Source organism: Cyanistes caeruleus, chromosome 5 (genome assembly GCF_971803275.1).
Source record: "Cyanistes caeruleus chromosome 5, bCyaCae1.hap1.1, whole genome shotgun sequence".
Lineage (NCBI taxonomy): Eukaryota > Metazoa > Chordata > Aves > Passeriformes > Paridae > Cyanistes > Cyanistes caeruleus.
Window position 1 is genome coordinate 9,727,024 of NC_141705.1, and position 17,367 is coordinate 9,744,390.

Here is a 17,367-nt window from a genome sequence, read left to right on the forward strand (position 1 = left end):
ATGTGTTTATATACATCTCTTCAGTATAGTGGAAGGCACAACAGTTCTTTGTACATTTTCTTTCCAAAGTTGATGAAGATTTATGTCACATGGCTTTTATTTTGTTGGAGCCCAGCCCTGGAAACCATCTACCCCTTGTTGTGTTTATTTTATATTTTACATCCTAACTTGTGCAAGGCTGGGATGTTCTTATCAGCCAGAACTCTGCACTTGGGCATTGCAAGAGAGCTAACGTGTAAATTAATGTTGTTTCCAGACGCACTGACCAGTGGCAGCTCTTAACTGTAATTGATTTGTGTAATGAATTGCAGACAATCAGAATGCAAACTGTAATAATGCTTAGATGTAAGATTACTGCTGTATATCAACTAATCTGCAGCACCTCTGCTCTAGGAGTAGCAGGAACCATTTCATGTTACTACAGCGACCTGTAATTAGCAGGTTTCTCTTATTTCCCACCTGAGAAACTGTCCTTTGCTGCTGACTGTGGGAGCAGTGGGAGTGTGTACACAGCACGTATGTTTTGAGCACTGTGCCATCTGAATTGTCACAGGGATGATCAATAGTCCCCAGCTAATGTCTGACTTGGCTATTTATACCTGGAAGGCACTTTAGAAAGGGAAAACCTTAAGGTCAAAGGATCTATAACAGAAGTACCATCATCATTCGTCTCCCAGACAGAGGTGGTGAGGTATCTGAGCTAGTGAGAATGTCTGAGTCAGTTCTCACTTGCTATTCCCTGCAGAGATCAGTTCCACAAAGCTGAAGTCTGTTATTTCCAAATACTTCAGCCTAGCAGGTACTATATGCACATATTTTTTCCTAAGATACTACTTTGCTGTAGTTTCTGCTGATTTTTGCTTTTAGTGTTCATCACGTAGAAAGAATTTTCATAAGGAAAAATGTTCGTAAAGATGTTTCTGAAAGGAATCTGATGTTTGCAGTAATAAATAATGTAATACTGTGTTTTAAAAAGTAACTGAGGAAGGTAAGGCAAAAAATTTGCAATGAAGTGCAAAATAAAGCAAAACACTGTTTATGCTTTTTACACTATAAATACAGATGGATTATTTCCTCTAACAGGTATATGACTTATTTGACAGTTCTGCTGGTGGAGCGTGCTCACTGTAGCTGTGTTCCACTGTAGCATAAATAATTCAAGTTCCTTTAGCAGCAGTGGCAAAAGGTCTTCTCTTTAAATTATTTATGTAGCATTTTATAATGCTTTGTGTTAAGTATACTATTGCTTCCCTCTGCTTGGAGCCACAAGGGTAAGGAATCAATTTGTTTAGAATGGTGTTAGAGGCTCCCAGGAATTGCTGTGGGGAAATGTGTTAGCTTCCCTCATCCCAAAATTGCAGAGGAACAATGTGCTGTACAGTCAGAGTAATCTACACCCAATGGGTTCCGGGACGTTTCAGCTGAACTTGGTATGGATTCAGAAGGATGGCTTTCAGTGAAGGGCTTGAAGTATTTGATTAAGTGGCACCACAGTGGTTCTTATCAGCTTTATCCAGGTAATGTGTTTAGTGATTAACTAGAATATCTTAATTATATGATTGTATGTGTTCCGATGATTACCAGGAATGTGCTTAGCTTCTCACAACAATAAGAAGTATTTGTAGGCTGAAAAATGTATACAAAATACATACAAATGCATACAAAAGAGCCTTTCTTTATTGTATTCAGGCTTATGGCTTTATATTATCTAAACCAAAAGTTCTGAATCTGTCTTGTCCTGAATACTTTCAAGATTTAGTTGGTTAAATGCCTGTATTTCCTTAAATAATACTGTTTTTGTAAAATAAATAAAGCCAAGACCCTCCATAGAATGTGTAAGCATAAAAAGTGGAAAATACTGGGTTTTGGGATTTTTTTAGGTCCCATTCTGTATCAGTTCTGTGTTTCCAAAAGATAATAAGGGAAACTGAATGAGTTTGTATTCAAAGTAGTTTTTCCTCACTAGGCATGGTTGCTATCAAGCAGAACAAAAATAAAGTTAGGTCCCTGGGATTTGAAATGTTTGAGCAAGGAGCCTCCTTTCACAGGTAATACAAGAGAAGTCAGAGCTTCCAACAGTGATGACAAAGGAAGGCAGGCATTTGGAAACGTCCCAGCACGGCTGGACTCCATGTTATCCAGGCAGAGCTGGGATTTTTTCTCATTAAACTCTGGCATCCTGAGATTCCCAATTGCTCCTTTTCTTTTTAAAAATACTTTATGAGGGGTTGGAGGAGTCCGCTTTGCACACCAGCCCTGAGGTGAGAACCTTTGAGGGAAGGAGTCAGGGCTCTCTGTTTCCTCTGATGATCATCACAGAGGGCTCATTAGATGAAATATGTGACCCAGTTGGAAAGTTTCTCCATTCCTGCTTTCCAAGGTGGGCTGTGTGTACCTAGGAATGCATGAGCTGTGAGAGTCAGGAAATCTGATGCTGGAGTCTTACATTGGAAACATTCCTCTGCAAGAGCAGTGGAGCAGGCGTTATGCCTTATGCAGTCTTCATTTAAGTGTGATTTGGATGAATTGGGTACTAATGTTAGTGTTGGGGGGTGTTTTTCCTTCCATCTGACTTTCTTTTTCTCCATTTCCAAATGGTGTATCTGCACTAGGCTGTAACTGTTTTAATTGCAACTGATGATCTGGGTGGTAAAAGAAACCAGAATAATGAAGCCTTTTCTGGCAAACAACATTTTCTGTATTGTTTTCATCTTGACAGGTACCAGAGCAGAGAGCTCTACAGATTTTAAAAGCAAACCAACTGCATTTTTTCATTAAGGGAAACCAAGGCTGTGCCAGGGTTAAGTATAAATTAAAATAGTTATTTTTGAAAAAATCTGAATTACTTAAATTAAATCTACCAGAACAGAGACAGTTTACTGGGAATGAGTAATCCCTTAATGTTGTGTTAACACATTGGAGGACCCGTGCCAGTAGCACCTTGGTTGTTGGAAATAGAGTCTTATTTTGGTTCATTTGTTTTCATGGGATCTCCAGAGTCAGGAGTGTATCAGAGGAGGGAGAAGCCAGTGCAGTTTAGAGGAGTGTGACTCTGAGGAGCTGGAGAGAGCAGGCAGCTGGTAGTAATTAAAGGTAGTTAGCAGTTACCCACCGGTGTAAACACTGGGGGCTGTAATTGCAGTTTGGTTTCTCTGCTGCCACTGGGAGGGAGGTGATGCTGACTGGCTGATGATTGCTGTGCCTGCCACTTCCCAATCCCTCCTGAGTCCTAAGGCACTGGGGCTCCAGGATCCAGAGTTGAGCACTTGGTGTGGCTCCTCCCTAATTTCTGTCAGCCAAGTAGGTTTCAGGGGTTTGGTATGTGGGATGAGTTTGCCTTTCTGACTTTGCCTGAAAGGAACAAGGAAATTTTCATCATTCATCACTGGAGAACGCTGGGGATTGAACCCTCCAGGAGTGAGGCAGTATCTGAAACTGTTCCAGATCTATCAAGAAGTGGGTGTCTATTTATATCCTGGACTGTAAAATAGAACATATCCACCTGCAGAGTAAAAGCAAAATACTTCAGATAATAAATTTAGATATCATTCTCTTCAGATTCACATTAACTTCTTTCACAATAGTTTCACTGTGGTGACAGGTATTCTCTAATGAAGTTAATAGTTGACTTGCTTATGCTCTTTCATATGTTTTAAAGGAAAAAGTGAATAAATATTTGTATAAGAAAACTTGGCATTATTTGCTGAGTGGTTATAATTAGCTTTGATTAATATGATGATTAGGTGAAGAAAATTATTTGTATACTGATTTGTTACTAGTGCCCTTAAATATTATCATTGTTGAAAATACAAAGTTACATTTTGTTCTTCCCTCATCTAATTTTGTATCTTTGTCTTACTTATTTTTGTCTTAAAAAATAGCTTTGCTTACAGAAACTCAGAGTAGTTAACTTTTACATCTTAGTGAATATTTCTGAGCTAAGAAGATGTTTAAAAATGAAGTTTCAGGACTCTTACATTTTTTTCTCTTATCTTTACAAATATATTCATTTCTTTTTCCAATGCTTGTAGCTGTTTTTAAATGGTGTATTTTTTCAAAGCTCTTACTTCTAGGGAGGAACAGTAATGTTTTGTAACATGAAGTTTGTAAATGCAAAGTGCTTTCAAATACTTCCAACATGAAATGAGACCTTGGGAGATCATATTAAGTAGGGGTTTTTTGGTGAAATTACTCACTGCTTTAATTAGTCCAAGTGATTAACTGAGGAAAATAATAAAAATGTCCCTGTGAAGTGTAGACCATTTCTGGCTGGTTGTGAATTCAGTTTTCTCAAACAGATTGTCACATCTTTAGTGAGCTGCATACTTGCTTTTCCATTTGGCATAAAATTGCTGAATATACCATCTATTTAATTTGAGGGTATTATTTTCTCACATCTGTTACTGCAAATTTTTCAAATAATTGAATGTCTGATTTTTTCATCCCTTCATCAAAGAATCTCATTCAGTTTGACATCTCTCTATGAGCATGCAACCTGTCCTGCTTAAAGTAGGGAGATCAGACCAGGTAGCTCATGCTTTAGTTGTGTCTCCACCAGGAACTGAGCCTTACGTCACCTCTGTGAATTGTGAGTGGTGAGTGCAGCATTACCAGTTTTACATTTGTACACAAATTTGTGTACATTTGGGAGGTGGAGGGACCGTCCTGTAAAAGGGTGTGCAAGAAGTAAATGACAAATCTGTGAATAGAGCCCTGTTGTAAGCAGTTCCCTCTCTTAGAGCAGCCATTTCTTTCCCCTTTCAACTTCTGTGAACAAATGGTCCCTTTGACATTTTTTGTGTGCTTATTTTGTTTACTGACATGACCCGGGGTTTTTACTTGAAATTGTTAGGCTGCTACACAGGGATTTTTTGTGTTTCCCTGAATTCTCCATGGGTTCTTGTTAATTTGTTTCTCAGAATAAAATCACTTCTGTTTTTTCAAGATCTAAAGAATCTGGTAATTTCTCATCTTGGAGTCTCCAGATTATTCCAGTATGTTGGCTGGAGTCTGGAAGGGATCCCGTAATAAACCATAATAAACTGAGAATCTATGGTTTGATTTCTTTTACTTCTTGTGGATGAGGAAGGCATCCCTTACTAGCTCACTTTCCTAATGTTCTTTTCCACAATTGACTCCTCTCCTAAATTTTCAATATTAATGGGAATCTTGTATTTCCATGTAAAATTTCACAGATTGCCTGTCTACCAATTGAAGCATATATGAAATTTTGCTTCTCTTATCACCTAATAGGTTTTTGCCCACATTCTGGTGAACAGTGGATTCTTGAAGGTCAACTTGCCTTGGATAATCTTATGAAGGAGTGCAGCCCTTAGTGTGAGGAAATATAAAGAGGAAAATGTATTTTTTTTTGTGAAACAAGAAAAAAGATTTTGTTTTGGGCCTGCCCCTTTTATTTGTGCCAGGGGACTGCTGTTAAGACACTCATTTAATTTTCTTTGCAGTGGAACACGAGAAACTTGAGAGGTGTTTGGGATGTTTTTCTCTATGCAGGTGCTCTTAATAAAAATGGGAGAGGGATATTTAGAAGTTTGTACCACTGTGAACAGGATGAATCAAAGAGTGATAAGTGAAAGCAGTGACAAATCAAATAAACAATACTGAAGAGTAAAAGTGAATAGTACTTTATTAACAGATTTAATTTCCTTTATTAACAGAGCTGAATAGCCCTGAATTGAAAGACTGCATCAGTGAAAACAGCCTCAGTAGCAATGCCAGCCTTCCCAGCGTGCAGAGCTGCCGGCGACTGCGGGAAAGGAGAGTTGCAAGCTGGGCTGTTTCCTTCGAGCGTCTTCTTCAGGATTCTGTTGGTGTTAAATATTTTTCGGTGAGTTTTGAGGAACAATAAGAGGCTTTCCAAAATACCTGATACTGCTGCAGTAATTTTCCTGTATTCTTTTCTTTTCTTTTTTTTTTTTTTTTGTTTTCTTGATACTGTTCTTGCACAGGACAAGAGACAGGAGTTCATATGTGCTCTGTTGTTGTCTGAGCATCTTTCTGAGTCTACACAAGTTCACAGTTGAGTAAGAGCTCATAGTAATATTCAGTTGCCATGCATTTCTGCATAGCAGAAGTTTCAGGTGAAAATGGAAGCTATATTTGGCTTTGTCTGGGAACTTTTAGAATGCTTCCCCATTTTGTAAATTTTTTTTTTTTGTGTCTGTAGCCTTTGTACAAAAAGAAGGAAGTACTTTTGGTAGTTTCCTAAGAGTGGGTTGTTATTCACATCTATCTCCTGAAACATTGGAAGCCACAGAGAGGAGTTTTTCAGTGATAAAGTGGCTTATTTTCCTGCAAAAGGTTTTTAGAAATACTTTTTGGAAGTAATTATGGTAGTTGAGCACTGATTAAAACTGCAGCTTGAAGGAGTAATGCTGAGTATTTGCAAAGCATAAATACTTTGCAATACATAAATACTGTTCTGCACCGTACATTTATGAAGTTGTAAATAACATCATCTCTATTTTGCATGCAAGTAAACTGAGGGTATATACTTTTGCTTTGTTGCACTGAGAATAGAGTATGCTGCTGATTCTAAATGTGTTACACAGGGACAGTTTGTGCTGTCCAAGTGATTTTCACAATGAGAATATAAGAAAACCTGTGGTACAGGAGAGGTACATTATTGGAATCTGCAGTTAACTCAGAAAGACTCTTTTGCTTCATACAAAAGTATTAAGAGATCACAATGGTTAATAAACAGACTTCCATGTTAACTGATGGGGGAACCCAAAACCCACATTAACAGAGAACATCTGTTTGCGGAAACAGAGAAGAGGAAAGCAAAATAATACATCGTGGATATTATGTTCCTTGGTTTAGCAGAGTAGTCTGAGAGTTAATAGCATTTCTGTTTTCATACTGAGGCTTCTTGTCAGGCTGGAAGAAAAATTACAATTCTAATCTGATGTTAGTGTCCACATGACAAATGATGCAGTTCGTGGGGCTCCTACTGGAAGTTCAGTAGCTGACTTAGTTCTAATTACTTGTAAACCTTCAGTGAACTTGTGTACACTTAGGAAATTGCTGCATTAAATTTTTAGCTTCTATGACACTTCAAAACTTATGTTATAAGCATAAAACCTAGTTCATATAATTTTAATGAATTTCCAGATTAAAAGGTTAAAGGTACACTTCATTTCAGCAAAAGCCAACCTTAGATATTCTGGAAGTTTTACTTTTCCCTCCATTTTATTCTAATTAGAACTGCTTTTTATAAACACAGAAAAATTCTGTGCATGTCTGAAAGGAATACCCACTTTAAAAAACAATTAGGGAATGTTAAAGTTTATGGTGTTCACCACCATTTTTTTGAGGCCCAGGAAATGCCCAGAGCCATTGCTTAGGTTTACTAACCTGGCTGCCATAAGCCTGTGCAGTTACAGATTGCTGCCAGTATGCAGGAACATTGAGGCACCAGCATTCAATTCATGCTTGCATAGCAAGTGTCTTGGTGCATTTGGGATCCAGCATCTGCCTTTCCTGAGGACAGCTTTGTCACAGAGCAGGAATTACTCTCTAAGAAGGAGAGACTTTGCATGTTTTGCAAATAACTCACGCTTTGCATAATAGCTGCTGCTTAGAGCAGTCAGCCAGGAGGTGAGGGAGCTGTTGGAGGATCCCCCTCCAGGGGTTCAGACCAACCTCTGCAGCTTTCCAGCTGTGGGTGAAGCTGCCTGATGTTCCAGCTGGGGCACTGCTCAGCCCTCCTGGGGAAGCTGAGTTGTTGCTGTGCCCAAATCCTGTGGCCACAAGGAAGCAAGTGGGAGATGGACTCTAGGTTCACAGGGAATGTGCCAAGGGGGAAGTAGGCAGCTGTGTCCCGGTTCTTGCTCACTAATTTGATTCTCTTTTAATATGTAATTACATGTAAAGTGCAGAAATGTTCCCCTGACTGATCTCTGGATTGTCTTTTATGCGTTTGGTGTCTCAGCTTATGCATCTGAAGAACTTTAAAATCAGAGCTTGCTTGGGCATTTAGATTTCCTGTATTGTAGTTTATCTCAATTGCTTTCTTGCAGCTGGACTCCCTAAATTCTATGTAAGTCTGAAAAACACAAATAAACTTAAGTTTGTTTCTGTGGAGATTCTTCTTGCACAGCTTTCTGAGGCTGCTTTGTATAAGGAAGCTTCACTGATACCCTTGTGATGACTGAATGAAGGTTGTGGTGGATCAAGTGTTTTTGCTTTTATATCTTTATTTTCCCCCGATGGTTAAAATGTTTTAAAATGCTGAGAGAATATTGAATTATACAGATTTGAATACGAGACAATTTGTGCTTGTAGAGTTTTCCAGCTGAATCAGTCCCAGTGTTCATTTGGACTTTAAAATGCTGTAATATAAATATCCTGATTATTGCATGTTGTACTGGGAAATATTTTTTTTTCCTCTCAGTGAGTGTTTTCCAAAGAGAAACCATGTAACCACAGCTAAAACATCGAACAGTGATAAAAGATTTTCCTTTTATAGTTGCCATGTGATACAAAAAGACATTGTAAGGAATCCAGAATTGATTATGGGCACTTCTTAATAAACATCTACTCTGTTATATCAGCAGAACTACAATTAAAGACAGCTTACTGTGTCACTTTAAAATCTAGTTTACAAACTATTTAAATTTTTGTTAGAAGTTTATTCATCAGTTTATACAGTACTTAGAATGACATTTCAAACTTTTGCTTGCAAAAGATTTGATTGTAACTTGATGCATTATTCTAAATTATATACATTTAAAAAGACACAAGAGGGAGGGGGAGCACCAGGTATGTATTGGACATGCATTGATTTTTACTTTAGAAGAAAACTGGACTGTGAGACAGACTGAAAACTCACCTTTATGAAAACTTTCCGAGCATTAGAAATATATTGTTTAAGCTGGCAAGTAACTTTTCTTTGAGACATTTATTTATTTGCTTATTTTTCCCCCTAGGAATTTCTACGGAAAGAATTTAGTGAAGAAAATATTTTATTTTGGCAGGCCTGTGAATATTTTAACCATGTACCTGCACATGATAAAAAAGAAGTAAGTCAATGTTATTTTTCAGTACCATGTGTTGCTTCTTCAGAAATTATTTCAAAATTATTGAAACTAATGGAGCTGTGCTTGGTCTGTGTACTGTGACATCACTAAAATAGGGTGGGATGACTTAAATTTAAGATTCTGGATATGTTTAAACTACAGCAAAGTGCAGAGTCTGTAACTTGCAGTGTCTGTAAGAGCAATGTAAGGTATCCTGGATGTTGTAAATGGCCAGCAGTGGTAGCCCAGTGTATGCAAGTGCAGAGCAAGTAAATGGAACATGTCAAGGAGAGCGCCCCTGCACTCTTTCAGCTGCCTCCACCAGCCAAGGTTGTATTTCTAAATAACTTAGATTATCTGCTGCTCAAAGGGTAGGGCTCTCATGTTTTTTCACAAATTATGAGAATCTCTATCTCATCCTTTTGAGGGAATCCTACATTGGTCAGGCAGTTTGGGTGAATTTTGAACTTTGTGCAGGTTGGCAAAACTTCTGTCTACACCACAGCCAAATCTAGTCAGATTTATGTGGTGGAAGCAATTTAATCTCCCAAGTTTCTCTTAATTATTTTGTCTACTAATGAGGTTTTTTTCCTTCTACTTTTGTCTTCAAACAATGTATTTTCTGAACACCACCCCTAAGGGCTGTGGGCTCAACTTGGTGGGTTTTTCATTATTTTCATGATGTGGGTATTTCAAAGTAAACAAGTTAAAAATCAGTGGTTTTGACTGTAAATATTCATATATATACTTACCTTTTTCTCACTTCTAGAAATGGAATCTTAGAGGATGTATTTAAATAGTTACGGTTGTTATGTAAAAGGTCTAAAATCTAAAAAAAACTACTCTCCTTTTTAAAAAATACTTGCTGTGCTTCACTGCTTGATTATTTTAACTTTTATTTGGAGGACAACTTTTATTGTTTAAGAAATATTTGATGAATATTTGTAATCTTAAAGGAAAAACCCTATTTATGGGCCTAAAACTGGCAAAACCTGATATATGAAAAATACATATATGAAAGATTCAGGAATGGCTATCTGTTTTTGGGTGGAATATATCAGTGTAAGAAATGCCTAGCTAAAAATACAGTTTTAAAACCAACATACATTTAGCATTTCTTTTCTGTAGCTTTCTTACAGGGCCCGGGAGATCTTCAGTAAATTCTTGTGTAGCAAAGCTACAACCCCAGTTAATATTGACAGCCAGGCACAGCTGGCAGATGATATTCTCAATTCTCCCCATCCAGATATGTTCAAGGAACAGCAACTTCAGGTAACCATAGTAACCATGAATGCTCTATGTTTATGTCTGTTATCTTTTCCTTTATGATCTATAAAAATAGTTTTACATGCTGTATATTTTAGACTCTGTTGGAAGAATAGAAAAAAAGGCTACTTGACTGTTTTTCTGTTATGTGTGGAGAAAATTGTCATTAAACTAAAAAATAATCTGAAAAGTACTATTATTGAAATGAGAGTTTAGTGCAAATAAATAATTCCATATGTTGCAGCACCATTGCATAGAGGGTTTGCATATGGCTGTTTTTCTTTGGTGGATATTGGGTACACAAATAGTATCTAATTTTGGTTTTTAAAATGTCAGTTATATTAAAGGAGTTCTTCTCTTATGCTTTAATACTGCTGTCAGGCAAAGAGATTTTAAAACTGTTGGAGTCTGAAGACCTCTGAAGTGGATGTATTTTATATAATTATTGATAATCAGAACAGTCATGCAACAACAGGATACACTTTACATTTCCTGTAGAAATTAAGTTTCTAGCTTTTTTTCTTAAGTTATCTCTTTTGTAACTCTTCCACCCTACCAATTTATTAGTAGAAGTGATTTTGATGCCATCATTTTGAAATCAAGGCCATAGCTTTAATGAACCAGGTCACAATCTCAGTGGGCAATCTGAGCAGCTGGGTATAGTGTCATCCTCCTGCAAAGTGGAGATGGAAAGGTAGGTCTGACTGCTGGTCTGGTAGCTTCCAGCATTATAGCTACTGCTTAGACACCTCCCAAGCCTGAGCCTTCTGTGGGAATTACCAGTCACCACCTTCCCAGACATTTTTCCATACATTTGTCATCCTGGTGTTGTGGAGACTATGCCTGAATTCCTCCTTATCCTGTCCCATTTGTTTGGTGGAGAATAAGGAGTCCTGATGAATCAGGTGACAGGGCTGATGCAGGTTTTGCCCCTTTGAAAATGCTGTATCCTTAGTTGGAGGGCTCATAATGTGGGAGAAGATGCTCATAAGAAGTCCTGCTGTGGGTCCAGTCCCAGCCACAAAGCCTGTCTGTACCTGACCTGCTTATCTCAAATTGTCAGTGCCTCACTCAGATCCCTCAGTCAGTTCCTTCCACTGGAAAATGAAGTTAAGCAGGATAAGAGTTACTTCTGCTGAGGGACATGGCCTTGGAGCTTGTCTGAGATGCTGGTGGTGTATTGCCTGGCTGAGGTCAGTGCTGGGAAATCAGCTGCTTGGTGACCCTTAATTTCTTTGTATCAGTGAGTGGTTCTGCAGGTCAGTTTGTGGGTCTTGGTGGATGGCACCACCTTGAGAACACACAGCTGTGGGTTGTGCAGTTACTGCAACACACCCACAGACTCTCAAAGTTCAGCTCATGGTGGTGACACAACCTTCATAAAGCGAAAGCACAATATTTTTTAGATTTGAGCACTGACCACAGAGTGCAAGGGTGTTGCTCTGTGGTGGTTGTTGGATGAGTGTGGTGCTGGGGAACAGGGAATGTTGCTGTAAGGCTGCAGAGGAGCTGCAGAATTGTGTGGGAAAGTGCCTTGGAAACACTTTCAGGCCGTTCTCTCTCAAGCACTGCCTGTTGGGAATACCTCTGGATGTTGCCCTGTGTCCATGTCTTGACAAATTTGTCTGTGATCTTGTTCTTAGAGGTTGTAATAGCAGTGTGGATGCAGCCAAAGTACCTAGTTAGGATACTGTTCTTTTTTGTAAATTAAGAGCAAGCATTTTCAGTGTTTCTGGATGGAGGACAGTGTAGGTAACTTGAACATACTAAAATAAAAGTAACATACTTTGTGTAGAGTTGATATGGATATAAGTTTTTCTACTCTTGTTTATCTGAAAACTTCAAATTATGCTTTTAAAATATATGTTTCTTATTTGTAAGAATAAACATTTGCTAGCCGTTTCCAAATATGCAGAAATCATTAAGATATGCAAATATGATAATAATGCTAAATATAGGAAATCATGGATGTAGACTAGAAGCATAGGGCAGATGATAATCAGCTCAAGGTAAATTAGTTACACTCTCATGACTCTGTCCAGCAAAGTTAAAAGGTTGTAATTTTTTTGCTGTGTTTTTATGTATGTTTAATTTGCAGACTGTTAAATTTAGCATATACAGAAGTATTTTTCCAGAGCTTGCCATGTGAAAAACAGTGCAGTAGAAGGCCCAACAAAGATGACAGGCAGCATCTAAGCAGGAATGGGAATATACAGAGGGGAAGGTCAGAAACATGGAAGTTGGCATTCAGTTTGAGTCAGGTTCCTGTGACTCTGCAGGATCAAGTTCTCTCTGCTCTATCTTGCTGTTTGCAAGATAAGTTTTGGGCTAAAGCCTGTTGAGAAGGATGTGTCTGCACAATGTGAAGCGTGGTTTCCATCTGCAAATGGGCCACTCTGTCTCAGTGATGGACTTTCCTGTATACTCTTGGGAATGCCATAACCTGCTGGGTGGTGCATACCTTCCTTTGCCTGTGGGGAATTTGTCATGTCCAAAGAAGTAGCCATTCACACTGTTTTTTCAGATAAACTGAATCACCAGAGAAGATATAGAGCTGAAAGTATGGATTTACTTAAAGCAGCAGGTTTGCAAAAATGGAACAAAGAATGTAAACATTATCTAGCATTTAAAAAAAAAGCTCTTTTTCACTTTCATAAATTTAGCTTTGGTTAAATCAGCCTCAGATATTTGCTCCAGGCCTGGTATAGAGCTGCTTTCTTCCTCTGTGGTTAAAGATAAATGTTGATAATTTAATGTAAACTATTCTCTTTCAAGATCTACAGCTCCTTGATTACTGAATTGTCCAGAGATACCGATGTGCCTTTTCCTTATCATTGGGCACATGGCCCTGGTTTACTGTAAACACTTGTCACTTGTTCTGGGTTAATGGCTGGACGTGATGATTTTAGAGGTCTTTTCCAGCCTAAATGATTCTATGATTCTGTGAACATTATAGATATTGTAAAGGACTTTCAGCTTCTCCTCACGTCAGTAAAGCACTTTGTGTATCTTGTATCATTGTGTATTGCATATTGTGATTGTATCATATTTGCATATTTTAACTTCTCTTGTTCACAGCTGCCTTAAAACACACTTTATAGCTTAATCCTGTCACATGCAGTATTAGTGTAATAACCTGTAAAATGTTTTAAATGGCCAGCTTGCTACATGCTCCTCATAGAATGGCATCAATGCAGTAAAAGAAGATGGTGTCAAGACTCTACAGCATCTCAGCTTGCACTTGGCACAAATCATAACTTTTCTTGAACCTTATAAGGGAATAGATCAAATTATGTTTCACTTTAAAATGGGTGCAGTATATTTAGCCAGGTATAAACAATGTTTAAATCTAAACAGAAATACCTGTGCTGTTTACAGCATGGGTGTCCTAAATTTTGTGGGAGTTTCCTGTTGCAAAGTAGCATCATTTTGTTGATGTGTTACTCGAATGTATGTAACCATTATCCATTGTGGTTTAATTTCAGATATTTAACTTGATGAAGTTTGATAGCTATACTCGCTTCCTCAAATCCCCCCTTTACCAAGAATGCATCTTAGCTGAAGTGGAGGGACGTCCTCTTCCTGATCCTCAGCGTGTTCCCAGCAGCCCCACTTCTAAACACAGCGTCAGTTCAGAGAAGTCCAACATGTCAACACCAAAAAAGGTGACCTTTGCATTGCTGTTATCTCAAAACCATGTTTTTAAATAATGTTTTTCAAGTTCTTTAGAAAATCAAAGATAACATATAAAATAAAATCATAATGTGTGGTTAGAGATGGTGGTAAATATAATTACAAAATTTTTATGTACCCAGGAATATACTTATTTTTTTATCCTTGCCTTTGAATCAGTTTTCTAGATATTGAATTTCTGAATGTAATTTTAAACTTCATTATTATTTAACTATATATGTACAAATAAAAAGTAAGGATTAAGAAGCATATTTTAGTTGAATCTGGGAATTAATACATGATAATTTAACCTTTGATGAGAGGAGAAATTTTATCCTAGAAGTTTTGGAGAAAGCTTAACCTAAACTAGCTTATTTTTGCAGAGGGTAGTTTTTAATTTCTTAGTGCCTGCTAAACTAAGATAATTCTATGTTAAATAAGTACAGTTGCTTAAAAATTAGACCAGTAGTCATACTGACTGATCCCCTGACATTATTTAGGGTTTATTTTTTCTTCTTGTAGATAATGCCACCATAGCATTACATAACTGTATGGGTAAATTATAACTTTTCATTTTTCATGTCAATCACTACAGATTACCCCATTTGCCATTATGTATTCTTATGACTAGGAACCTTTAAAAAGTAGCATTTCAAGGAATATTCTTATAATCTAACAAGAATACTAGCTTGTTAAAAGCAAGTTTAGTTTAATATCAAACATTCCTGACATTTGTATTCTTCAGCTCTAATAAATACTAGATTATACTTGTAAATGTTAAACAGTACTTTGTCATTGTCCTTGAAAGCTGTTCACGTTCAAGCCTAGCCTAGGAAAAGCACCAAAGTAAAATTCAGTCTTTTAAAAGGCCTTTCCACATAAACTTAGGCATTACTGGTGAGCTGGGGACAGTTCTTTTATATTTGCTGGAGCTCTTGATGGCTCATTTCCAGCTACAGTTTTGTACTCCGTACCAAGCAGCACATTTCCATCTCTGTATTTCTTTTTGTTGCCACTGGTGAGGTTTTTTTGGGTTTTTTTGATTGCTGCTGAGAGGGATGCTGGCACAGACATTTGTGCGTGGGGTAAAGAAGGCAGCTAACCTGGCCATCACACTCTTGTTTTAGGAAGAAGTGTGGGAACGTTTATTTTAGACAATATACTCACAACTGTGATCCAACCAGTGATTTAATTGTGTTTTGGTGATAGCTAAGTGGTAAGTCAAAGTCAGGAAGATCTTTAAATGAAGAGTCAGGAGAGGAAGACACTGAGAAGAAAAAAAGGGGAACATTCTTCTCATGGTCAAGAAGTAAGAGTTTGGGAAAATCACAGAAGAGGAGAGAAAATGGTGATTATCCAAACGGTGAGTATCTCTTTCCACTTTGTTTCAAGGGTGTCTCAGCAACAGATGTGACTAATCTCACCATGGTTAGTTGCTATCCAAGTGCATTCTTGGGAGTGGCAGAGGAAGACAACTATTGAGTCAGAAGGCCGTAGTGAGGCTAATATTGCTGCAGCTTTGTGGAAGAAGATGTACAAGTAAATAGATGAAAATATGACAATATTTAAATTTGTTTTTACTGACTTCCACAAGATTTTTTTTTTTCCTGCTTTTTGGCACATTCTGCCTTTCTGTGTGGTGGTAATTGCTTTTTCAAGCAGAGCCCTACTATTTTTATGGAAAGATCATTTCAATTCTTTACAGAAAAGTCCAGGAGCAGTACAGCAAAGAGTGCTATAGTTACAGCTATTTAAAAATTCCTCCATCTGCGTTATCCTACGTTTCTTTCTTTTATCAGTAACACACAGGTATGTTCACTTTTGAGCAGCCACCATCTGTTTTCACCTTCCCTGACTAAAATAGGAGAGTCAGAGGTGTGAAAGCCCTTGTGACCTGCTGTTTTGTTATTTAATTGTGTTTGAGAGTTTAGGGAAGAGTTCCCTTAGGAAAGCACCTGTACATGGCCTCTAGAGGACATGAAAGTTTTGCAATAAATTATTCTGTTAAATTAAAAATAATGAAGAAATTCCAGCAAAGCACAAAGTTTGGTCTGTATTTGATACTGTAGTTTTTACTTCTGCCCAGACCCATGAGGTACCCTTGATCACATGGATAATTTGAGTGTTCCATAGTCATATGTGAAAAGACATCAAAGGCATTTGCTGAGATCATAGACATAACCTTCTGAGAGTGACTAGTAATTGTCTTAGATTTTAGTGTTCTAACACCATAATTGGACTTTTAAAAATATTTATCTCCCTTGAGAATATCTGAAGAGACAGAATAATTAGTAAGATGAAATACTGAAATCTTGTTAAATCTAATTAGCTAAAGTAATAGTACTTTTTTAGAACAGATTTTTTTTTTCTTTTTTAATATAAAAACAAATGGGTTTATTCAGGGGTTACATAATCAAGAAACACTTGACCAAAAGTTGCTTTGGCTTCCATGCTTCTGTGCACGGTATGATGATATGGTGGTTTCTTTCCTTTTAATGAAAAAAGAAAAAATTGTGACCCAACAAGCTAATATTTGAAATATTTTTTTGTATTATGATAAATAATAAAATAAGCCTTTTTTACTGATTGCTGATTCTTTGCACAAACAGATTCTTTTCAGTCCAATGGATTGTCGTACAGAAGGGAATCACAAGGCTCCATGTCATCCACTGCTAGTCTTGACTTGGTAATGGCTGCTTCTTACTAATGAACCAGTGGGCAAGCAGATAAAACAGCGAATTACTGATTTTCTAAGTAGTGTGATGTAGCTTAGCCTTGGGAAAGGGTTTTTAAGTGATGCAGCTGGAGCACAGGATGTAGTATTAAGCAATTTTAGAGTGTTAGAAATGCAATAGCAGTTGTATTCATATATTACTTCTTATTCTGTCCTTGGATATGCTTTGCATCTTGTCTTCTTGTCTGTCTTAGCATCAGGCACCAGTGAACTACCAGAATAAAGTTTCCCTTTTAAAGACTCTAGCTCTTGAAAAATAGTTTGTTCTACTGCAGAAGAGAGAGTCTGTTTTGAACAACCACAGGTTAAAGCTTTCCCTCTTCTTGGCCTATGCAGTAAGGGGGATGCAAGTTGCATTAGGTTGATTTTTGTTGTGCCAGTGTCTGTTGTGTTTCTTCTCTGTGTCTTTTAAAGCTGTGTGTTCTTGTCATTATGACTAAATCCTAAAAACCTGAGAAGTTTGTTGCAAACACTTTGTCACACTAAGAAATTAAAAAATGGAGACACTGATTTCTAACCATGAAGTTCAACCTTCACAGTGTAAAACTGATGAGGTGCAAAATTAAAACAGTATTAATAAAACATAGATGTAATATTTTATCTGTGTTGACATGGAGGAGGAATCTAAAAAAAGGAAATTTTAGAGTTTTTTTG

The 17,367-nt window shown here is 37.4% G+C and overlaps 1 protein-coding gene across 6 annotated transcripts in view; it reads left to right on the plus strand.

Moving 5' to 3' along the window:
- RGS12 (regulator of G protein signaling 12) overlaps positions 1 to 17,367 on the plus strand; it is an 85,291-nt gene that overhangs the window by 44,664 nt on the left and 23,260 nt on the right. For all 6 annotated transcript variants that reach the window (XM_086889508.1, XM_086889510.1, XM_086889511.1 and 3 more), the window contains 6 exons: positions 5,679 to 5,848; positions 8,952 to 9,044; positions 10,170 to 10,313; positions 13,793 to 13,972; positions 15,189 to 15,342; positions 16,589 to 16,665. In XM_086889508.1, the coding sequence (XP_086745634.1) occupies positions 5,679 to 5,848; positions 8,952 to 9,044; positions 10,170 to 10,313; positions 13,793 to 13,972; positions 15,189 to 15,342; positions 16,589 to 16,665 (818 nt within the window). The remainder of the gene's footprint in view (positions 1 to 5,678; positions 5,849 to 8,951; positions 9,045 to 10,169; positions 10,314 to 13,792; positions 13,973 to 15,188; positions 15,343 to 16,588; positions 16,666 to 17,367) is intronic.